The following is a 21,850-nucleotide window of genomic DNA, read 5'->3' as shown; positions in this document are numbered from 1 at the left end:
ATGACATCATAATATTGCTTCTTTTAATAGTGTTTAATTTAATTATTTTTTTGGCCTGAGGCTTGGAGTTGCATCTTACCATCTTCTTTTGGTTGTCACAATTTATATTCTGTTTCAGATAAAGGTAACGGTGTAGCTCAAGCAAATTCCGTAACATTACGAATGATTTATAATATGATGATGTCTTTGGCAGAGCAGAGCAGAAACACTGAAAAAGTTGATCGATCACTCTATTACTTAACTTTTCAGCACACAGAGACTCAACATTTTTGCCCGCCCCCCAAAAACAACTCAACATTTTAAAATCCCAGGTGAACCCTGTGCCCTTGTTAATATTTGTTCTCCATCATGAAATATTTTTAAAGATTATGTTACGTTAATGTAAATGATGTTAAAAACTTATAACAAAATAATATAAAAATTATATTACATGGAAAATTTGAAGGGAATTTTTTTTATGGAGTTTTGAGTTAGAAAAAGATAACAACATATGGGAGATTGGAATGGAACCAAGTGGGAAGGAAGGACTAGAGACGCATCTTTGAAACCAGAAAAGGCTTACGTTGAATGAGGAAACCAAGGGGCGCTCGAAGATGTATCCAGTTTCAATGCTTATTACTCCTCGAGTTTTTAATATATGACTTAATTTTTGAGTTGGTTTTGACATTAAATATAAGGCTCATTTATCATATTTATCAATTTTTTCTAAATTATCCATATGAATACTCCCTCAACCATAATCAAGTAGAAGAGGGAGATGAGGTATTAAAAAAGATGATTATGGTGTTTTAGGAAAAATGTGTCACTTTTCTTATAATTAACTAACTTACCTAACTTTTCAATTTAATCAAATTAGTTAAATAGGTTTTATATTAAGAACTAGAAGAGTATATTGATAAACATTCTAAATTCATTAGACCTTGATCATTGATATCTTATTTGAATAGTTCATTTTTTAAATTTTAATTAATTATTTTAAAATAGAAAAAATTAGTTTTAAAAAAAATAATAGTTAAGAAATTATCTTTATTTTATATTTTATAACTCTTAAAATAATTTTTTAAACAAATAAAAAGATAAAAAGATAAATCTGGACCATCTATCCGGTTTCGCTGAAACCACCAACCTATAACCTACGGTCGTTCTGCTGATTAATTTGCCTTTTATTATTATAACCTGCTGGTATTGGATCGCGACCACGGCAAAACCACAGCGGTATTGGAATTTGAATCCCTTCCGTTCAATTTTTTTTTGGCCTATTTTTGTTTTCATTAAATAAATATTCCTTAATTCGGGTTCTCGCTTATGCTATATTACACGCGTGGGCATCTTCCCAAAATAACATATACAGCTTTCGGTGGCCGCTGCCTTCCCCACATAGGAACAATTTTCCCTGTCATCTTCGTCCTTCATACTCATATCCAGTAGCTATGTCTGCCACAGCTGGTCAGATTATCAAGTGCAAAGGTCAGACTTCACTCTCATCATTCCCTCCGTTTTCTTCCTTCTTACTGCTGCAACTGGATATTGCATCCCCTGCTTTCCTATCTCTTGCAAAGATCCTTCCCTCTTCTGAATCTCTAGAACCTCCTTTTGATCTCTGACTCTTACTGTAGCTGTTGTTAGGGTCCATTGATTCTTTTTTTTTCCCCCGATTTTTGGTGTTGCTTTCTTTATATGCTACCTCGCTTGGCTCTGTTTTCCCTGGGAAAGTGGAAGTGATTTGTGAAAATCAGATGACTCTATTGTTTTGGGTCAGGATCCTATGATTATATGAGGATCTGAATTCAAGGGATGTATTTTCAAGCTGATCCACGTTAGACGCTTTGTGTTGGTAACAGTATATACTGATCGGGCCGTGTGGAATTGTTTTGAAATGTAGCGGCGGTGTCTTGGGAAGCAGGGAAGCCACTGGTGATTGAAGAGATAGAAGTGGCGCCTCCCCAGGCTGGAGAAGTGCGTCTGAAAATCCTCTTTACCTCTCTTTGCCACACTGACGTTTACTTCTGGGAAGCAAAGGTGCTCTTATTTTATTTAATCGCTCATCCCATTTTTAGGAATCCTTCTTCCTTTATGGGATCTGAATCTTACTTTTATTATATATTTTTTTCCGATGACAGGGTCAAACTCCAGTGTTCCCTCGTATATTAGGTCACGAAGCCGGAGGGTATGTTCTTTCCCCTTGCTATTTATAAATTCCTTTAACTTAACAACTAAAATATTAACATGTGTGGATGGTGATATTATACATAGGATTGTGGAGAGCGTAGGGGAGGGAGTGACCCATCTGAAACCAGGAGATCATGCTCTTCCGGTATTCACAGGCGAGTGTGGAGAGTGCCCACACTGTAAGTCGGAAGAAAGCAACATGTGCGATCTTCTGAGGATCAACACGGACAGGGGTGTCATGATCAACGACGGCAAGTCCAGATTCTCCAAGAACGGACAGCCAATATACCATTTTGTGGGAACTTCCACATTCAGCGAGTACACCGTGGTGCATGCTGGGTGTGTTGCTAAGATTGACCCCGCTGCTCCTCTTGACAAAGTTTGTGTTCTCAGTTGTGGGATCTGCACAGGTTTTTCATCCTTCCCCCCTTCCTTCGTCATGGATATAATCTTTGGATGAAGTAGTAATACTATTTTCTGATTGATTCCTTCATTCTTGTAGGATTTGGTGCTACTGTGAATGTTGCAAAACCAAAACCCGGTTCCTCTGTTGCCGTTTTCGGCCTTGGAGCTGTTGGACTGGCTGTATGTTTCCACCTTTCTTTTGCGTTGAGTTCAGTTTTTTATAGCAGTTCGTAATTAAACAACTATATTATATTAACTCCTGATCTTTCTTTTTTTGTTTTTTTTAATATGAATTTTAGGCCGCTGAAGGGGCAAGGGTTTCTGGTGCGTCCAGAATTATTGGGGTTGATTTAGTTTCCAGCCGTTTTGAGCTAGGTACTACTTATATTTCCTTGCTTACAAAATGGAATCCGCGAGGCTCATTGAATTGATAAATATTTACCTATTGGTGTTGATGGAATTATATTTTCCTATTGTTATTGGCAGCCAAGAAGTTTGGGGTTAATGAGTTTGTGAACCCAAAAGATCATGACAAGCCCGTGCAAGAGGTTAGCTTACGCATCGAAAAACTAATCGATTTGATGAATAAATATAGTTGGATATCATATCAAAGTTGGCCAGCTTCACTTGTGAACAGGTCATAGCTGAAATGACTAACGGAGGAGTGGATCGCGCGGTTGAATGCACGGGGAGCATCCAGGCCATGATCTCGGCATTCGAATGTGTTCACGATGTACTTATTCAAAACTCACATCCTTGATATCGCTGGAAAGACATATTCTAATAACTCGATAAGCAGCTACATTCGAAGGCTGGACTAACAAATGAGAGGTTATTGCGTGCAGGGTTGGGGTGTTGCAGTACTAGTTGGAGTGCCAAACAAGGATGATGCGTTTAAAACGCATCCTATGAACTTCTTGAACGAGAGGACTTTGAAGGGTACCTTCTATGGAAACTACAAACCTCGCTCTGATCTGCCTTCTGTGGTGGATAAGTACATGAAAGGGGTAAGCCTAGTTGGAGAGTGAGTTTTATTGTATGTTGTTTCTGCCTATGTGGTCTGGTTTTATGATGGGTGTGGGATGTAATAATGATGAAATTGCAGGAGCTGGAAGTGGACAAGTTCATCACTCATTCCGTCCCTTTCTCAGAGATCAACAAAGCCTTTGACTACATGCTCAAAGGGGAGTCCATCCGATGCATCATTCGCATGGAAGATTAGAACATTGGTGGAATGGTGTGTGCTGTGAGGGTTCACTTGTCCTGCTTGTGATTGTGAAGAGGAATAAAGTTTCATGTAGAACCGGGTAAACCTTGTAATACTTAATGAATCACATGTTTATGTGTACTTCGTTTGTGTTGGTGACTCGTAAGAAATATGCTTATTATCAATGTAGTATTTATCAGTTTCGTGTTGTGTGATATTTGTTTCATTTATTTCTACATGCAATCTTGTACTTCTTTCGATTGGTGATCGCACCAATGTGACGCGGACTTTCGGCCCAAGATTTTTTTGGCCGAAGATTTTATCAACATCAAATGTGTTAAATATGGACGAGGCCGAAATCTTTAAAATTAGACAATATAACTATGTCCTTAATTTTTATCTAAATTAAGACATTTAAGATGTGGCAGATTTTAATTGGTCAAATCGAAACATTTCCTTCTAAACGAGATCAAATACAAATGGAAAACAAAATCAAAGGAAATGAAAGAACTGATTGCAAGATTCCGGAATTTGATTTTAGAAATTTAGTTTGCATATCCAAATCGAAGCCTAATATCATTATCAGAGCAAAAAATGCTCAAATCTATCAGACCGGAGCCATGGAAATCAAGTGGAAAACCCCAAAAAGTCCGGGCTAAAACTAAAAAACGATGCTGCATTGATAAAGGTTCATTTACTTCCAGCCGTCGCCCAGTTTTTTGTTTTTTGTAATCTTTTTTTCACCAAGAAGAGGAGAACCCAAACGAGTATCAAATTCTTGGGCCTCGAGGAACCAATTGGAACCAGTCTCAACTAAACTCATCAGAGCTTGACTATCTATATATCTGATTTAAACAGTTCAGATTTAAAACTTTTAATTAATTATTTTTAAATAAAAAATGTTTTTTGTAAAAATGATAGTTAAGAAATTATCTCTATTTTAGATTCTATACATATTAAAATAATTATTTTAAATAAATAAAAATAAAATCTAGAATATTCAAATGAGATATAGATGATCCACGTCCTATGAGTTTATGGTGCTCATCAAAGTGATAAGAACCGAAACTGATTCGAAACCAATTCCATTATTATTATCTTTATATGACACACATAAATAGTGCTTATTATCTGAAACTCTATGCAGAGCAAGAGAAAGGAATTTGCATATTTACATTTTTATTTATTTAAATGCATAGTTTAGTCGCTAGCTTTAAATTGGGAGGGGGGGGGGGACTTCACAATTTTATCAAATTACTGAACAGAATTACGCGCCCGACGCCGCGAACAGAGAGTTTATTGATTGATGCACTGCAGACAGTATTTCATGTGGGTTTCAGTCGTGGCTTGCTCGCTTGTGCTGAAGCTCGTGATGATGATGGTGTCCAAAACCAGAAGAAGTATTTGCCACGTCATGGTCATGGCCACTAGAGCTGCCCTGATCATTAGCTGACGATGATTCCGCATGGACACCGTCGCCAAACTTCTCATTCTTCACTTCACCGCCGATATGCACATCATCCTCTACCGTCATCACCACAACCTTCTGTCCGAAAGGACCCGACACAATTTCTTCCTTAACCTTTTTATGCTCATCAACGTGCATAATGTCCATTTCTTGGGACGCCTTCTTCTTCCTCCTCCTAATACAGCAAAACAGAGCAAAAGCCAGCAATGCAAGGAAGAGAAGGCCGCCCAACGAAACAAACACGATCACAATCACTATAGGATGACTTGGAGCAGGCGAAGGTGGAACTGGGGCTGGGGGTGGCCGCACAGGTGGAGGAGGGGGAACAATTGGATGAGATGGCGGCGGCGGCGGGTGCACATGAGGAGGTGGCGGGGGAGGTACACGTGGAGGTGGTGGTGGAGGTACACGCCGAGGTGGAGGCGGAGGGGAAAATCGATGAGACGGCGGAGGAGGTGGAGGAGGGGATGAATGGGACGGTGGGGGTGGCGGATGGAAGGGATGAAAAGGGGGCGAAGGGAAGAAAGGGAAGTTGAAATTGTTTGGCTGTGGGGAGGCCATGTTGGGTCTTACGTTAATTATTGAATGTCTGTTCTATAACACTGCAAGTAAAATGTGAGGCGTCAGGGGCTTTTTGTAGGCGGCATTTAGAAATATTTTGATTTGATTAGCATGTCTGCAAGTTTTTAGTAACTTGACACTCATTCTAAGTCTTATATGTTTGCAGTGGAAAACACTTCTCGCCCATAGTTCCTTTGCTTCTGAAACTTATTCCTCTTCTTCTTAAAGGCATTGAGGAGTTAACTTATTATTATTATTATTTAAATAAATTACTACGAAAATAGGAAGGAATGTGCAAGACCCATACCCATAAACTCCGAGCACTTACTCTGTATGCAATTCCTATGTGCCTGCACTTTGGAACCTGCGGAGAGCTGTGCATCCTCCGGCAGCGATGAAGGACAGAGGCTCAGTTATCTTCAACTTAAAGTCATTTTTATATTTGAAGTCTCCTTGGCTCTTCCTCGGAGTGCATCTCGCTGTTTTTATCGCTGCACGTTGAGTCAGTGGGGGAGTTGCAGCAAGTTTTTCTTTTCTTTTTTACCTTTCGCCCTTGAAATTATTGCGAGTTAATTATCATGCAATTTTATATTATATTAAAGTCGACAGTTTTCTATGATTAGAAATTATCCCTACAAACTACTTGAGACTAGCTCAGGTGACAAGGATATAAAGGCAGAATATGAATAGATGTCACAAATTCAAATCCTCTTAACGTATGGAAAAAAGATTATATGCTCACCAAAACGCCTCAAGCTAGCATATAAATATGTTCAGACAAAGACACTTCAATTTACTCGTGTTTTTACAGGAATTATCAGCTCAATGAATTGAAATGTGATGCTTTTCCTAGAGACAGCTTCCCATCAATGGCACACCCTACACGTTATTTCCACATTTTCTATCAACCCATGGACTGATTGATAACTTCCTTGTAGGAACCATGCTGTCATTTTAAATACTGAAGGAGAAAGCAAAAGTCTGCGTCCTCCAACCATTCCTTGTCAACACACAGATACATGAACCTGGAATTCAAGTTGAATTTCTTTATTAACGGAAATGAACGATTACATAAATGTGCATTACACCGAAGATTCTTGTTTCTTGGCAAAAACTACAAAACTTGATCACAGAAAAGCAAATGTACACCACAGAGCCTCTCGTTTATTCACAAGCTTACACTGAAGGAATTGCTTCCCACATGCACATGCAACTTATCTGCCCCAGCATTTGGTTAACTTTAGATATAACCGGCCAAGAAAAACACTTAGACATAACTGGCCAGGAAAAAAAAAAGAAAGAAAGAAAGAAGAAGAACTTTTAGAGATAGCAACCAGGGGAGGAGAGGAGATTGCAACATCCAACTTTTTACAAAAAGCTGTGATGTCAGCTAGCCCCGTTGGTTGACAGCAAATACGAGAAGAGAATTTCGTTCCACATATCAGGTACTCCTGGCAGACACCAATGGCTACAATCGGGCACAGACGGGTTGTCGCTCCAGTGCCCCACATGCCCATCGCTTCTATATGCACCCATTGGGGTTACATGCAAAACTCTTACTGATACATTCATCTCCTTCACAGTCCTTATTATAATATCTGATATAGGGCTTCGATCTCTCCCATTTGTCCTCTTCCATGGTCTACTAGTCACTTTGCAAGTTTTACTGTCACATAGGCCACCAACTTCATCATTACAAACTAAATACACATCCTATTATTTGCTTCACAATAGAATCATATTTATGGCCTTAGAACTTAGTTCTGCCTTTACCAAACCAGAGACTCGGAAAACAAAAGCGGTGAACAGCTTACCCCCAGTGAGATGACTCAAAAGTACGGAAGAATATTTTCGTTCTATTTGTGTTCACCGCGCTTTTTACCCAAGACGCCCAGGTGTGCAGAGCTGTGCTGAAAGCAGAATTGATTGGCATTCCAGGCTTTAGCGAGTCACCGACTTGAAAATACCACCCCCTGTCTCAAGACCGTGTCAGTACTTCCAAGTAAAGCGCTGCCTTTGCATGGTTACAAATTTAGAGAAAGCTGAGGCAAATCAAAATGTTCGCTGACGTTGTTAAATTGAGATAACATAGAACATAGCCAAAACATACCATTATTAAGGATAAATGCCAAAAATTAAAACAGTAGTTACAAGTGATAGACTAATTGCTGATAGATAATCTCAAGACTACTCATTTCAATCCAAATGTTGGAATATTTTTACCAAAGACGCCGACCAGTTAGCAAATCAGATCCAGAAATTTCATGACAATAAAATGTAAATCCCATCTATGTTAGGAAAGTTAAGCTACTCACGCGTCAAAAAGCTTGTTTCGTGTCCACCAGTGACCTGAATTAAATATTAGAACATCTGAATCAATCCACTCATGGCTAATATCATCCATCTTGTCCAGTCTTAGTGCTGTCTTCACCCTTTTAGGAGCATTTCTTGGCACCGGACCATTCTTCACCAAGAATACTGATCGATAAAAGTCGATTCTAATATTGTAAGAGCTGAATCTCACACCTAAAAACCTAATCCGTTTAGTGATCTCATTGCCGTTGGTTTCGTACACACTTCTTTTATTCTCTACTCCTGTCATAAGTAAACATATCAAAGATTCCCATTGTGTTCTACTCAAAGAGTCCCCAACAAAGACCACCCTTTTCCCACGAAGTTCCTCCAGTAATCTACGAGCATCAAACCTTGGAATCTCACAATTTTTGGGTTTCCATCTCCATTTCGTAAAACCTCTGTCTTTACGCCCATTTGCAAGGCAGTTAAAACCACGTTCTGCGAAAGGGCAGTGTGAAGCATCATATAAAGGGTAACTCTCGTCTCGGATCCATCTTCCGTCAAACACATTGCAAGCAGAAACTGATACATTGGGTTTCAGAATCTCACGACTTTGAGCTGCCGAGTCAGAAATGTTACGAATTTCCAGCCCCTGAATGAGCGAGTGCGAAGTGGGAAACACAAAAGAGTATGCCCAGAAAAGGACCATAAGAAAAGATATGAAGGATCCTGCGGCTACAAGCCCATTGAAGGAAGAAAGGACCCAGACATTGGAATCACCCTTCATCATTCTATCCATAAATCCAGAAGCTCTCGAGCACAGAGTCCTAAGCTTGGCGAAAGAGATCCAGAAACTAACCAAACCCAGCATCTGCATTATTTGCAGAACCCACCAATTTTCCCAGATGTCCATGGTGAAAGAACATGCAGAAACAAAATATGCTTATTTGAAGGGTGAAGAGGCAGAAGCTAAGGAGATTTGAACGCCGAAGACGCTAGTTTATTGAAATGGGCTTGGGACACAGTCGGAAGGAGAGGAAATAGAGCTTACTTGGCAGAAACAGAGGACTCAGAGTCCAAATCTGGAAAGCTTGGAGGAAAACGAGGAGAGGAACGGTGTCAAAAGACATGGAATGGAGTTAACCAGCAAAAGATGGTGGGGAAGGGGTGGTTGTGAAGTTGGGTGACTGAGAGCAACATGAAAGTGCCAAGGAGAAGGGAAGAGGGTGATTTGGTCAATAGAACTCTAGAGAGCTGTAGCCTGGTTGGTTAGGAAGATGATTTGTTAACTGAAAAGGCCAAAAGCTACTAATAAATGCAAGAGGTGAGTAGGAAGGGATCAAGGGAACCTCGGTAGAGCTAGTTGCGCAGGTGTCGGCACTGTTATGTGGAAGCTAAGCCAGCCCTTTTTCCCCCCGGCCTGACTAGGACTCCGATCATGTACAGTGACCACCAAATCCGGACGACGAGCCAAAGCCCGGTTTTCCAAACGCGGAGAAGTCGGGGGGCATAGCAAACGTGTAACAGTCTCAGTGGATCAAAAAGGTTCCCTCAAATCTCAAAACATCACCCAATTCGTTCCTGGCTCACCAAAGTCTCGCCCGGAATTAATTTAGTACTCTACAGTTATAAATTAATTTTATACCTTCTAGTTAACTAATTAGAGGAGATTAAAAAAACAAATTGAGTTAGTTATTTATCTTAAATATATATTTTTTTCTTAAAATATCCTTATTAATCAAGTGTATTTAGCTAGAATTACTATTGTTAGACTGATTATTTTGAAAAAAAGTATAGATATAAAAGACAAAATAAATTAAAAGTCTTATATTTAGGGTCAAAATAAAAATCAAAAAAAATTTTATATTAAAAAAAAAAAGTACTACAATACATCGGTCCTCCTGCCCACGGGTTGGTATTTGGTAGTTCTGGATCTGGATACCTCATAAGAGTAAGCAAAGGAGTGATTTCTTTTCTTTCTTCCTTTAGGGCCAAACGGGTCATTCTTGGTGAAATATTATTTCATTAATCTATCAATCTATTTGACCTAGAATTTTAAATCAATCGCCTTATGCAACAAAGCGTAAAGCATCTGAAACCTAAAAACGTGTCATCTATGATGCCAAATGAAGAACTAGATGCCATTTTATGGTATAGGATAAGAATAACGGAGTATTCGTGAAAGAATTATAATAAAATTTCCAAAAAAAATAATTTTCAAGAAATGTTAATGATAAATAAATAATAATTATTTATTATTATGAAATTTGTCATTACATTCTGTTATCATTGAGATTTTTAATAATTATATTTCTTACTCAACTTTGTAGCAATTCTCCCTATAAATATTTTATTCAAACCGCATAAGATAAAAATATAATAAAATAGCAAATCTGAAAATGAAATACCATTTTTGCTATTTTTTCTAACGTCACGTTTAATATTTAAAAATAAATAGATAATAACTATCACTATTAAATAATAACAAAATTATAATAAATGTTATCTAATTTATTTTTTAGTGAAAAATAAAAAAAATATTTTCCCACGTATTAATAAGAGGACTCCAAAATATGATGTAGCTGTACAGACTCATATCTCATGATCATGTTCTCCCTGGATTTATGCGACAATGTAATTCTAATAGGATAATTGAGTTATACACATGATGATTAGTTGTCAACTTTTTATACAGTAATACAAAGTTACTTTCATATAGTAAAGTTTTATGTGACGATGGAAATTAATTCTTCACATCAAATCATTCTATATAAAAACACAATGTAATCCAAACGTCTAAAAGGTTGAGTACTTCAATTTCTAATACTATTATTTCTGTTCTTAATATAGTAATTAAATAATTAATTTACAAAATTGAGAAAATTAGTTAAATTTATTAATTAATTTGACACAAATTTACTACTACTCTTCGCTCTGTACATGCATGAATATGAAGCTCTCTAAACACGCCAAGCCCGCAAAAAGACGCGGGCAGGCGTGGGGTACCAAAATATGACCTCTTGCCAAAGATCCAACCAAGTTACATTTCAGAATACAACCTAACTAAACGTAAAGAATCAAAGGGAGTGCTTAAACGCCATTCTCTCTGCTTTTTGTTCAGTGGTCTTCCTTTCCCTGCTTTCTCTCTATTTACTCTCACGTCTGCCAAACCCCAAGTGCAACATCTTGTTTCCAGGTCAAAAGCTATCAAGCGGAACACCCCCTCACTTTCTGCAGTGGAACCTTCTAAATCCTCACTGCTCATGTACTTCACATACATAGGCCGTTCCTTGAATCGATCCAGATCATTAGGAATCCGGACTGTCCTTTCAACACCAGGAGAAGACACCTGAAGGAAGTTATAAGTTTGATTCTTCGTCAAAAGGAAGCATTGAAAATCTAAATTTCAATTTGTGAGCTCTGGCCTTCAAAAACACAGGCGATAGAAAAACAGAACCTTTGCTCCTATAAGGAGACCACATGGTTCATTAATCATTTGCTCATAAATTCAACTATTTGCACCTTCAAGTGCTGTTCATCATGCCAGTCCCATGGGTTTTTTCTCACAAGCCAAAGTTACACAACATTTTAATGAAATACTTGAAATGGTACCTCCAAACTTATATCTTCAGGCACAAATTTGGCAAGCTCGGCCTCATCTAACTTTGCTCTATAGGCTGTAGAAAAAGCTTCAATGTCTTCCATGCTAGGCGAGCCAGACCTACCGATATATGAAAGTGAAAGCTAACATCAAGTGCCCATTGACTATTACTATGTTACAGTAACCTCAACAACTTGGGCTAAAAAGAAATGAAAATATGAGCAGATATTAGCACTTGGCAAAAGACAAAATGAGGCAGACACAGAAATTACTTTCTGGTCATCTTTTTTATCATATCTGAATTACGATATATTCCACGAGTTAGAAGACATTGCCATACAGTCATGGACGCATCCTTGCTTGGCAGCATATCCAACAAAAATCCTAATAAAATACGTTATACCTAATCAGAGTATAAGCTTCAAGTTCCACGTCTTTGCTTTTATTTTTCCCAGAAAATACACTAAGAAATAGCATCTAATGCTTACTTGTTGGAAAGTCTCTCGATGCGCACTCGAATGGTGGAATTGACCAGTGTCTTAAAAGCATATATCTGCAGTTCCCCATCGAAAGACCTGGTAACCTCTTCAGCTATCGCCAGTGCTTTTTTATCCCACCACGTTCCAGCCAGGGAAATCCCACCGCCTCCGCCCCCATCACCTACCTTGAAAACCAAATGCGCAAATTGATATGTGTATAAACAAAATCGAAATTTTATAGCAACACATCAAGACAAGAAAGAAAATTACAAAGAGTTCAGCTTCGTCATCTTCATACTCCTCTTCGTCGTAGTAGCTGCCATCGTCATCCCCTAATTCCACCATGAGATCAATAACTTCCGTCAGAATTATGGGGTTTGAAGCAAAAATGAATTCACTGGAAATTTCGGTATAAACTCGTCCTTACTTCCGCGAATGGTCACTAACGCTATGTTTGGCTCGATAGAGGGAAGGGGAGGGGAGGAATTTTAATCAAGGGAAGGGGAGGGGAGGAAAGGGGAGGGTAGCTACAAAGGGGAGGGAGGAGAGGGGGAAGGGAGGGAAGGGATTTTAATGATCTCTTGTTTGGATTGATTGGAGGGGAGGGGAGGGAGCAATTTTAATAATACCTTATTTTGTTCTAATAAAAAATTGACTATTTTAGCCTCATAAAATTTAAATAAATTTTCTCACTTTTTATTTTGTTAAGATATAACTATATATATAATACAATTCACTAATTTTGATTTATAAGATACAGTTACACACTTATAGAATATCAAGACAAAAACTCACAAGTGATAGATTTCAATCAGAGAAAAGACCTTGAAGGTGAAAGAAAATAACAATGGCCTCTTAGAATTAGAAGAAGAGAAAAAAAGTTTACAAATGCTTACTAATTTTGGAGATAATTATCTTAATAACCTCTTATTAAATGCTCAAAAGAACTCTCTTATGTAGAAATATTTATGACTGATTAGAAGCTAACAAATCAAAAGGGCATATAAGGAATTAAAATATCATCTCTCGTCTCCCCTCCAAAAAACCCCACTTTTGGAGGGGAGGCTAGAAGGGAAGGGGAGGGGAGAAAAACCCCTCCCCTTTTTAAAAAACATCTTAACCAAACGAGGAGAGGGAAGGAGCTCCCCTCCCCTTCTAAAAAATTATACCAGCCAAACAAGGGAAGGGGAGCAACTTCCCTCCCCTCTCCTCCGAAAACCCCGTACCAAACATAGCGTAAAGCTCGATTTGCATGTTTGGGAGTAATACTTGCGCAATTAAAAAAAAAAAAACTATGAACTTCAAGTTCATCTCAGAACAATTTTTAGTCAGAGACAAAGAAGAGGTTCAGTGCAAATGGTAGCGCTACCGTATTCGAAATCATCAAGGACGTCCTCTTCATCGTTCATTGATATTTCTTCGACAAGTGTGGATTCGAGAACTGGCTCCGACTCCGGTTTTCTTTTCTTGGCACGGAGAATTTGGGACTTTCTTGAAATTTGATGGAATGAGCTGGCATAGAATCGGAAAGAAAAATTTCTGGGGTAGGCAAGGGGCAGGTAGAAATTACTTGCGGCGATTGCAGGTGAGAATGATATTGGGGAGACCCTCAAGTTCAAGGTTTTCATCATATCCATTCGACTTCAAAGTGCACTTGAATTCTGGTTTTGAAGCTTTGTACCGGGGGAGTGCAGTTTTTCTCCGGGATGCAACAGGGTCGGTTTTCCTTTCCTCCTTTGATCCAGGAGAAATTGGTTGCGTCGGCGTTCCGATTTTTTTGAGTGAAAAATTTGGGTTGAGCTGGTAGGCCAACTTCGGTCCCAAAAAAAAGAAGAGGGAGGGGGGGGGGGGGTTGGGCCATTGGCCCGTATTCCGTAACGCTGAAACATAAAGGAGTAGTTCGCCCTTTATTTCTGTAAGATGGTAGTAGGTCTGAACTTTATCACAAGGGTTTACTGACAAGGATATCTTTGCCTTAACTCCAACAAGGAGATTAGCAATCCGTTTGAAATAGTTTATAAGTAATTTATAAATTGTTTTTTAATAGTGATTTATGGAATATAAGGTGAGTATATGAGATGAGTTTTGTTTCTACTTAAGTAAAACATGCTTATAGAAGATTTTTTAAGCCCTCCCAAACAGTTATTAAAATTCACTACTCAGTCAGGGAAAAAAAATAAAGGAAAGAAAGAAGAATTCACTGCTCAGTGACTAGGTGACAGTTAACCATGCTTTCATTTCAAGCCAGTGAATCAATGCCCCAGTTGGATGGCCCAGAGATCATCCCTAAACCTCGCGTTTCTTCCACGATAAACACTGCTGTTGATTTCAATTATTTTTGGCAAATGCTGACCTGCATGTCGTGTACTCTATCTTTGCCTGCTAGCTTCTAAGTTTTGAATCATAAATAAACAAATAAATCTGGTCTAAATAAATAAATAAATGAAAAGGCCGTAATAGCCTACAAAAGAATTCAGGGATTAATCTCAATTTATCAATTAGATTTTTGTATTGTATGAAAATTATTCATGGCTGGTGAAAAGAGCTATTATTTCTTATAAAATTTATATGCTAGATTGATTTTTTTAATCCAAAAATGAAATAATATTCCATTCTAACGAAAGCTCTTCAACTCCAAAAAACTCCGGTATGAATGCACGAAAATTGGAAAACTAGATAACCGTTGTAATACCAATACTCTTTGATTTACACATATGGATGGTTATTAAATTATACAGCTTGTTCCTACATTATTTTTATTTGTTATAAATTTTAATATACACATATTATAATATTGCTGATGAATCCATTGCTAGTGGGCGAATTCCACTCCAAGCAGGAAATGGGAAAGAAAAAATCATGAAAAAAAACTCCAAAAATTGAAAAATTACATATAAAGACTTATTCACAAAATTTTTGTTATTTGCTTATCAATTGTTATCAAGATCAATATTAGTACTATAATGGGTTCTTATTTACAATTTTTTTATTTTCACAGTTTTTTTTTTCAATTCTCCCAATGAGAAAAGTGCATTCACCGGGAAAAAAAAATAAAAAAGGAAAGCCGAAAGGGCGCGTGTTGCCGGCCACGGTCGTTATGTTGCGGGTCAATAAGCTACAGTCGTACATAATATTCAATGTTCGAATGTTGTGCCCACTTCCCCTCAAAGAGAGGGGAAAAAGAGGGAGGGGGGTGAAAAAAAAAAAAAAAAAAAACTCTCGCTGCCTTAACGAGAAGTCTCAAATCCAACGAAGCATAAACTCGACGGGCAACTAAAACGGTGCGTTAAGACTTGAACGCTTTCTTGTTCCCTCGTCCCAGATCTGGGTTGCTCGGGCCTTGCCGATTCGCACCTGCCATATTGGAACTTTCATCGTCGTCGTCAAGGGAAAGATCAATAACCAGGAACTGAGGGGTTCATCCGGCCTAAACCCGGAAAAATGGTGCTGATATCTGCGGTACGGGATTATATCAGCCGGATGTTGCAAGACATCTCTGGCATGAAGGTTCTTATCTTAGATTCTCAGACGGTACGTCCCTTTACTAACCAACTTTGGTAATTGGTGTTCGATGGTTGGACTTGGCACTTGTAATCCTTTGCTCTGAATCACGATTTTTGTCGGTTCGGATTCTGTTTCCGCATTTGCGATTTCTAGTCATTCGGGCGAGTGATATTTCTGCTAGATCAGCTACTATCTGCGTTCAGTTTTGCTCCCGTTCCGCATCACCTACAATCATGATGGACTGTTTTATAATTCTTTTGCTTCTTCGTATTTGTTCTGACTCAGCTTCCAGTTACTATTGTTATGTTTGTTTTGCCTGCTATCATATTGTTCATTTATTTTAAAACCATAGAACAATTTACTGAAGGGATTCAATTTCAAATTTCAAGAAATTTTGAAAGGTGGAAATCTGTGGTTGAGTTTGAGTGGATATCTTTCTCAAATTGGTGCAGGTAAGTATTGTCAGTGTCGTTTATTCACAGTCAGAGCTTCTTCAGAAAGAGGTCTTTTTGGTGGAGTTGGTAGATTCCATTTCGAAGTCAAAGGAATCTATGTCACATCTCAAGGCTGTTTACTTCCTTCGACCAACTTCGGAGAACATCCAGCATTTGCGCCGCCAGATAGCCAATCCTAGATTTGGAGAATATCATCTTTGTAGGTTTTTAAAATTGTTGTCAACATGTCCTTTGGAGCATGAATTACAATTATTCATTGTTTAGGAGCAATTTTCTCCCATTGATTGAAGACACTTTGTGAATCCGTTCTGAAATTACAGTTTTCTCCAATATGTTGAAGGACACTCAAATTCACATACTCGCTGATTCAGATGAACAGGAAGTTGTCCAGCAAGTTCAGGTGATTCTTTATGTGTGCACTGTGTTTTCTTCCTTTTGGACTTTTAGGAGCTCTTTTGTCTCAGTTTGATGCTTTTAGCACTTTCCACACGGATTTTGTCGTAATAGATACTTTGCTAAGAATTCCCCCCCCCCAAAACAGATAAGATGATTACTTGTCAGTTTATTGTTCCTGAATAATATCATAATTATTGTGAAATAGGTCCTTGATGAATAGAATTTCCTTTTTTTTCCCTTCTTTCTCCTGCCTATAATTGTAATGAAGATTTTGTTGTAGCTTTTTATCTGATGAATGACTTCACATATTGTTGAACTTAAAGCCCTTTATGACCCTCTTCTATATTTTGTGGTGCAATCTCTAGATCTAGGGCTCATGCTGATATAGTTGTTGTCCTGGTGATCCAGGAGTTTTATGCAGACTTTGTTGCTCTTGATCCTTACCATTTTACCTTAAATATGCCTTCAAATTACATTTATATGCTCCCAGCAATGGTGGATCCTTCAGCATTGCAGCGCTTCTGTGATCGGGCTGTTGACAGTATTGGGGCTGTTTTTTTGGCATTAAAACGAAGACCTATTATTAGATACCAAAGGACGTCTGACATTGCAAAAAGGATAGCACAGGAAGCAGCCGTAAGTCGTGATGAGAATTTTTTTCCTTAAAATGATTATAAAGCCATGTTTTCTAACTCTTTGACTATCAAATTTTTTTTTCACTTTTATTAAAAGATCGAGAGATTCTGACGTTACCTGTTGTTATTGTAAGTGCATTTGAGTGATCCGCTTATAGGTTTTGGCGGTGAATAGACTTTTATCTTTTATATGACAAAATATAATGCAGAGAGCATCATGGTATGTAAAGCATGCTATCATTTATGCTTGTGAGCAATGTTAAGAAGATTTTTTGCTTCTTTTGGCTGGGAATATGTAAATTAGATTCAACATGTCATATAATCGTATCCTGTTGATTGTGTTAATATTCCTAAATATCTAATTGAATTATTGTATTTGAAACAGAAAATGATGTACCAACAGGAAAGTGGTCTTTTTGATTTTAGGCGAACAGAAGTTTCTCCATTATTATTGGTGATTGACCGGAGGGATGATTCTGTAACCCCATTGTTAAATCAATGGACCTATCAGGTATCTGTGGGCTTAAAACTAAAATTTTATTGCTTACGGAAAAACATTTGCTGATTAATCCGAAAAGTTGTTTGAATATAAAAGAAATGCTCTTTTGTGTTATGGCATTTTGCAGGCAATGGTTCATGAACTAATAGGAATCCAAGATAACAAAGTAGACTTAAAATCCCTTGGTAAATTTCCAAAGGATCAGGAGGTTTGCTACACTCCTTACAAGTCATTATGAACTATTATGTCATGATGTTGGAATTTAAAAAGTGTCCTGACTGGAAAGTGATTCTTGTACTACTACTTGTCACAGGAGGTTGTGCTGTCATCAGAACAAGATTCTTTCTTCAAAGCCAACATGTATGAGAATTTTGGAGATATAGGTATGAACATCAAGCGATTGGTGGATGAATTTCAGCAAGTGGCAAAGAGTAACCAGAACATCCAGACAGTAGGTTTGTGCTTTAAATTTTTCAATTTGTTAAGATTAAAATTCTTTTTGCTGTTACTAGTATAATAAACACACCAAACACTGCAGCAAAGTAGATGGGTCGCTAATTTTAGGATTTGACTGATTGCAGAGGACATGGCCAAATTTGTTGACAATTACCCTGAGTACAGAAAAATGCATGGAAACGTGTCAAAACATGTAGCCTTGGTTACAGAAATGAGCAGGATAGTTCAAGAGAGGAAGATTATGTTAGTTTCAGAAGCAGAACAAGAGTTGGCTTGTAATGGAGGGCAAGGGGCTGCTTTTGAGGTATATGTTGTTTGTTTCTAATTATTGAAACTCTTAACTTCCTTTTGCTTAAGCTTTTCTGGGTTATTTAATGGGTTAATCTTCAGCCTAGAAAAATTATATGGTATGCACTGATATCCTAGTTGCAAGAAGGAAAAGAAGTGCAATTCTAAGTGTCAGTTTCCCGTATCACATGTACTGATAGCTGCTTTGAATTAACAATTTTACATACTTTCCAGGTTATGACTTCTCCTTCTTATGTACTCTTTTCCAGGCAGTGACAAATCTATTAAACAATGAAAGTATATCAGATGAGGACCGGCTGCGCTTAGTCATGTTGTATGCTTTGCGTTATGAGAAGGATAGCCCTGTTCAATTAATGCAGCTTTTCAACAAACTGGCATCCCGATCAGCCAAGTACAAGCCTGGGGTAAATTAATTTAAACTGTGGCATACCTGAATTTCTTCTGGTGTTCCTTACCTTTTTTAGAATTTTTTTCTGCATACTCCCCATCATGGTTAGCAGTCTTCTATCTTCTAGGAATTTTGTCGGCCACATGATGAAAAATGATTGCAGATTGCTTTTAGCTGCTTCACCTTGTCCTATTTTTTGTTTTGGATTCCTGACTAGAAATTTCACTGGATTAAATTTAGAGGACGAAATATGAAGCTACTTTTTTTTGTTTTTTTCTTGATGGCCCTGCAATGCATGAGAAAGTCCCTGCTATTGATAGCTTTTGTTGTGTTACGACAGATTGTCCAGTTTCTTTTGAAGCAAGCAGGTGTTGACAAGAGAACTGGTGATCTTTATGGAAGTAGAGATCTACTGAATATTGCTCGTAACATGGCTCGTGGATTGAAGGTTTCATGGAACAAATTTGATTATTACACCTTATGCTTTATAACTTGAGTCCCAGATCTTAAACTAAATTTATTTTTGGATTATGTTAAGGGTGTGGAGAATGTATACACTCAACATCAGCCACTACTGTTTCAGACCATGGAAAGTATAGTGAAAGGACGATTGAGGGATGTGGACTACCCGATTGTTGGAAATCACTTTCAGCAGGGAAGGTTAGTTGCTATTAAATACACAGCTGTGTCTTATTTGCTTCTGGTTGCTTCTAATTTTTTCTGTCTCACATATGATAATTATCATACCTTTGAATAATCTCAAACTGGATTACGGATTCTGTCCATCATGCCGAATATGAGAAATGAAGCTACTATTCCTGGTTTATGAATAGTGCAACAACAACAACAACAAAATCTTATCCTATTAGATGGGGTCGGCTTAATAGATCGCACGACGCTATTGTGTTTTATCAATGACTAGGTTTTTGAATATATTATTAACCGAAAGATCTCAATAATTTAATTGAATGTTCTTTTTGGCCTTCCTCTACCTCTTTTCAAAGTGGTTTATGAATAGTGCAGTTGGTTAATAATTTTTATATAATATATCAAATGTATTGAATGTTGATGTATCATTACTGGTATATCCATGCAATACAGGCCACAGGAAGTTATCATCTTCATTGTTGGTGGGACAACTTATGAGGAGTCGCGATGTGTTGCGATGCAAAATAACAACAATAGTGGGATCCGTTTTATACTTTGTGGTACTACGGTTCTTAATTCTAAGGGGTAAGATAAACTGATGAAGATACTTTGGATTCAAGTGATATTTTCAGCTTTTGCGTACCAATTCTGCTCTAAATTTGGCATGCTAAAATGGATAGATCTGTTGAATTGATAGTTCCAGGTTCTGGCTTGGTTCTTGTGCTGAGAGTGAAATTTGTCTTAATTGGGACTTGATTTATCTTAATTTGAATATTTCTTAAAGCGACGTGGTTGGGAACTTGGGATTTGGTGGTTTTTTTGTTGGTGAGTTATGCTTCAGTGGACTGCTTTTAAAACAAAAGCCATATGCTGTGACTAGACTCTTCCCGTTCCTCGTGAATGATTGATAGACTTTCTTCTCGGTGATAAAGTTCATTGGTCTGGTCTTAAATTTGTCTTGCAGAGATTGATGTACTTGTTATATTTAGCTGTCCATTGATGGGGTGAGGATGCTTTTAATAACTGTGAAGTCTTACCTAACAGATAGTAGTCCCGATTTCTTTGGCACTATTTATATCTTGTTTGAATTCGCAGGTTTCTTAGGGACTTGGAAGAAGCTCAGAGGGTAGCTCGTTCTAGCACCTCTCTCGTTTGAGGTATGTTCTGGCAAGGGCCTCGTAGATATAAGTGTTAACATAATTTATGCTTGGCAAGTGTCTTGGGTATGCATGAAAGAAAAGGTCGTTAAAGGAGTTTGACCAGGGGTATCGGACTCGATCCACTATTGCTGCAGAAGACGATCAAAAAGTTATTAAGCAGGTTGAAAATAAACGCTAGCTGATGCCTTGAGTATCCTGAAATGAGAAGTTTCAGAAACACTCGCATCGTTTCAGGAGGAAAAGCAAACACGGAGCTGGGTACAAAGATTTCTTGTAATTTCTCTGATGGGTCCACCACCCCCCGGGGTTTTGACCATGGTAATGGGTTCGTTGACTTTTGCTGAGTATACTTATACGGTGACTGTATAACCATGTAATGAATATCCCAATTCCTTTGTAAGTTTGTATACTAATAGACAAACTTTCGCGTTTTTGAAAGATACCGCTGTCCAACTACTTAATAGTGATTCAATCATTTTTTTTATTTTGAATTTCATGTGTGTTCCGAGTATCTGACGCAGCATTCCAAATGAAATCTGTAATAAAGTACATGTGCCCTTCTTTTATATTTTAAAGGGGGACGGGCATAAAGGCTGAAGCCTGTGCGGGCGGGTAAACCTTACCAGTTTAGGCTTCTCTTCCTCGGCCCTCGCTCTCTCAAACTCTTTCTGGTCTATTGCTCAGGCAAAATGGAAATGAGAAGTAATATGGCAAAAAATTTCTGTGTTTTTGTGTTTACCCATAATTTAATTTATAATTAATAAAAATAAGAGACGCTTGTATTGGATGATAAATAAATGAATAATGAAAATTTTAAAAAATGATATATTTAATTTTTAAAAAGATTTATAAAATGAAATAATTTTTTTCCCCTGAAAAATCTATATTTTGAGGTGAGGACCTAACAGTCTAAACGGGAGATCGGATTGTTAGGCAGGGCGAGAAGCACGAGTGACAACGGACAAAGCCGAGCGCCAGTATCTTTTTTTTTTTTGACCGGAAGCCGAACGTCAGTATCAAACAAGATAGATGGGAAGCTTCAGCCCTCCTGCTTTTGCCGGTTGCCGCGCACACAACATGACGTGTTCTTTCCCTTTCTTTTCTCTACCTGTTAAATATATATAATACCAACCCAATTCCTTCACTCTTAAAATGTATACACGCGCCTTGGCAAAAAAATGTATACACGCGCCTCTCGGTCAGTCACAACCCTCA

General features: G+C 37.9%; 5 protein-coding genes across 7 annotated transcripts; 2 read left to right on the top strand and 3 right to left on the bottom strand.

The window, feature by feature from the left end:
- The first annotated feature begins 1,324 nt into the window (after positions 1–1,324).
- Positions 1,325–3,996, top strand: LOC114750535 (alcohol dehydrogenase 1). The gene is made up of 10 exons (XM_028939129.1): positions 1,325–1,467; positions 1,883–2,019; positions 2,121–2,167; positions 2,254–2,579; positions 2,672–2,754; positions 2,874–2,949; positions 3,061–3,122; positions 3,212–3,307; positions 3,420–3,581; positions 3,680–3,996. Exons 1-10 carry the CDS (start codon positions 1,431–1,433, stop codon positions 3,794–3,796), a joined length of 1,143 nt encoding a protein of 380 aa, XP_028794962.1. The 5' UTR covers positions 1,325–1,430; the 3' UTR covers positions 3,797–3,996.
- Positions 3,997–4,850: 854 nt separating this feature from the next.
- LOC114750538 (proline-rich receptor-like protein kinase PERK10) lies at positions 4,851–5,837 on the bottom strand. Its single transcript, XM_028939133.1, has one exon. The coding sequence runs from the start codon at positions 5,808–5,810 to the stop codon at positions 5,118–5,120; it is 693 nt and encodes a 230-aa protein (XP_028794966.1). The 5' UTR covers positions 5,811–5,837; the 3' UTR covers positions 4,851–5,117.
- A 1,074-nt stretch (positions 5,838–6,911) lies between these two features.
- On the bottom strand, positions 6,912–9,362 carry LOC114750534 (protein trichome berefringence-like 7). The gene is made up of 3 exons (XM_028939128.1): positions 8,126–9,362; positions 7,625–7,783; positions 6,912–7,476 (listed from the first exon to the last, which is right to left on the bottom strand). The coding sequence occupies exons 1-3, from the start codon at positions 9,016–9,018 to the stop codon at positions 7,197–7,199; spliced, it is 1,332 nt and encodes a 443-aa protein (XP_028794961.1). The 5' UTR covers positions 9,019–9,362; the 3' UTR covers positions 6,912–7,196.
- Positions 9,363–10,979: 1,617 nt separating this feature from the next.
- LOC114750537 (uncharacterized) lies at positions 10,980–13,977 on the bottom strand. Its single transcript, XM_028939132.1, has 5 exons — positions 13,555–13,977; positions 12,456–12,526; positions 12,195–12,370; positions 11,718–11,826; positions 10,980–11,454 (listed from the first exon to the last, which is right to left on the bottom strand). Exons 1-5 carry the CDS (start codon positions 13,820–13,822, stop codon positions 11,146–11,148), a joined length of 933 nt encoding a protein of 310 aa, XP_028794965.1. The 5' UTR covers positions 13,823–13,977; the 3' UTR covers positions 10,980–11,145.
- Positions 13,978–15,478: 1,501 nt separating this feature from the next.
- On the top strand, positions 15,479–21,126 carry LOC114750533 (vacuolar protein sorting-associated protein 45 homolog). 3 transcript variants are annotated; one of them, XM_028939127.1, is made up of 14 exons: positions 15,479–15,716; positions 16,142–16,343; positions 16,465–16,544; positions 16,949–17,176; positions 17,561–17,686; positions 17,802–17,882; positions 17,988–18,129; positions 18,256–18,434; positions 18,688–18,843; positions 19,168–19,275; positions 19,366–19,487; positions 19,929–20,060; positions 20,440–20,479; positions 20,571–21,126. In XM_028939127.1, exons 1-13 carry the CDS (start codon positions 15,627–15,629, stop codon positions 20,444–20,446), a joined length of 1,653 nt encoding a protein of 550 aa, XP_028794960.1. In that variant the 5' UTR covers positions 15,479–15,626; the 3' UTR covers positions 20,447–20,479; positions 20,571–21,126. The 3 variants fall into 3 exon arrangements, with proteins under 3 accessions (XP_028794960.1, XP_028794957.1, XP_028794958.1); XM_028939125.1 differs by lacking the exon at positions 20,440–20,479 and having other exon boundaries at positions 15,627–15,716; positions 20,571–20,632; positions 20,770–21,126; XM_028939124.1 differs by lacking the exon at positions 20,440–20,479 and having other exon boundaries at positions 15,480–15,716.
- The last annotated feature ends 724 nt before the right edge of the window (positions 21,127–21,850 follow it).

This window comes from Neltuma alba, unplaced genomic scaffold (assembly GCF_004799145.2).
Source record: "Neltuma alba isolate B1F8T4 unplaced genomic scaffold, ASM479914v2 tig00006516_pilon, whole genome shotgun sequence".
Taxonomy (NCBI): domain Eukaryota; kingdom Viridiplantae; phylum Streptophyta; class Magnoliopsida; order Fabales; family Fabaceae; genus Neltuma; species Neltuma alba.
Note: the sequence above shows the minus strand (reverse complement) of the source record. Positions and strands in the feature narration are given on the sequence as shown.

What these genes read in the sequence shown, in the direction of transcription:
- LOC114750538 (XM_028939133.1), bottom strand. Translation starts at nt 5,810, where the DNA reads ATGGCCTCCCCACAGCCAAACAATTTCAACTTCCCTTTCTTCCCTTCG.
- LOC114750533 (XM_028939124.1), top strand. Translation starts at nt 15,627, where the DNA reads ATGGTGCTGATATCTGCGGTACGGGATTATATCAGCCGGATGTTGCAA. An exon ending in CAGCCAAGTACAAGCCTGGG is followed by an intron (nt 18,844 to 19,167) that starts GTAAATTAATTT and finishes GTGTTACGACAG; the next exon opens with ATTGTCCAGTTTCTTTTGAA. An exon ending in AATCACTTTCAGCAGGGAAG is followed by an intron (nt 19,488 to 19,928) that starts GTTAGTTGCTAT and finishes CATGCAATACAG; the next exon opens with GCCACAGGAAGTTATCATCT.
- LOC114750534 (XM_028939128.1), bottom strand. Translation starts at nt 9,018, where the DNA reads ATGGACATCTGGGAAAATTGGTGGGTTCTGCAAATAATGCAGATGCTG. An exon ending in CGAAACAAGCTTTTTGACGC is followed by an intron (nt 7,784 to 8,125) that starts GTGAGTAGCTTA and finishes GTCTTGAGACAG; the next exon opens with GGGGTGGTATTTTCAAGTCG. An exon ending in TTTGAGTCATCTCACTGGGG is followed by an intron (nt 7,477 to 7,624) that starts GTAAGCTGTTCA and finishes CCTATGTGACAG; the next exon opens with TAAAACTTGCAAAGTGACTA.
- LOC114750535 (XM_028939129.1), top strand. Translation starts at nt 1,431, where the DNA reads ATGTCTGCCACAGCTGGTCAGATTATCAAGTGCAAAG. An exon ending in CAGTTGTGGGATCTGCACAG is followed by an intron (nt 2,580 to 2,671) that starts GTTTTTCATCCT and finishes TCATTCTTGTAG; the next exon opens with GATTTGGTGCTACTGTGAAT. An exon ending in CATTCGAATGTGTTCACGAT is followed by an intron (nt 3,308 to 3,419) that starts GTACTTATTCAA and finishes TATTGCGTGCAG; the next exon opens with GGTTGGGGTGTTGCAGTACT.
- LOC114750537 (XM_028939132.1), bottom strand. Translation starts at nt 13,822, where the DNA reads ATGGATATGATGAAAACCTTGAACTTGAGGGTCTCCCCAATATCATTC. An exon ending in ATGACGAAGCTGAACTCTTT is followed by an intron (nt 12,371 to 12,455) that starts GTAATTTTCTTT and finishes TTGGTTTTCAAG; the next exon opens with GTAGGTGATGGGGGCGGAGG. An exon ending in CTGAAGATATAAGTTTGGAG is followed by an intron (nt 11,455 to 11,717) that starts GTACCATTTCAA and finishes AACTTCCTTCAG; the next exon opens with GTGTCTTCTCCTGGTGTTGA.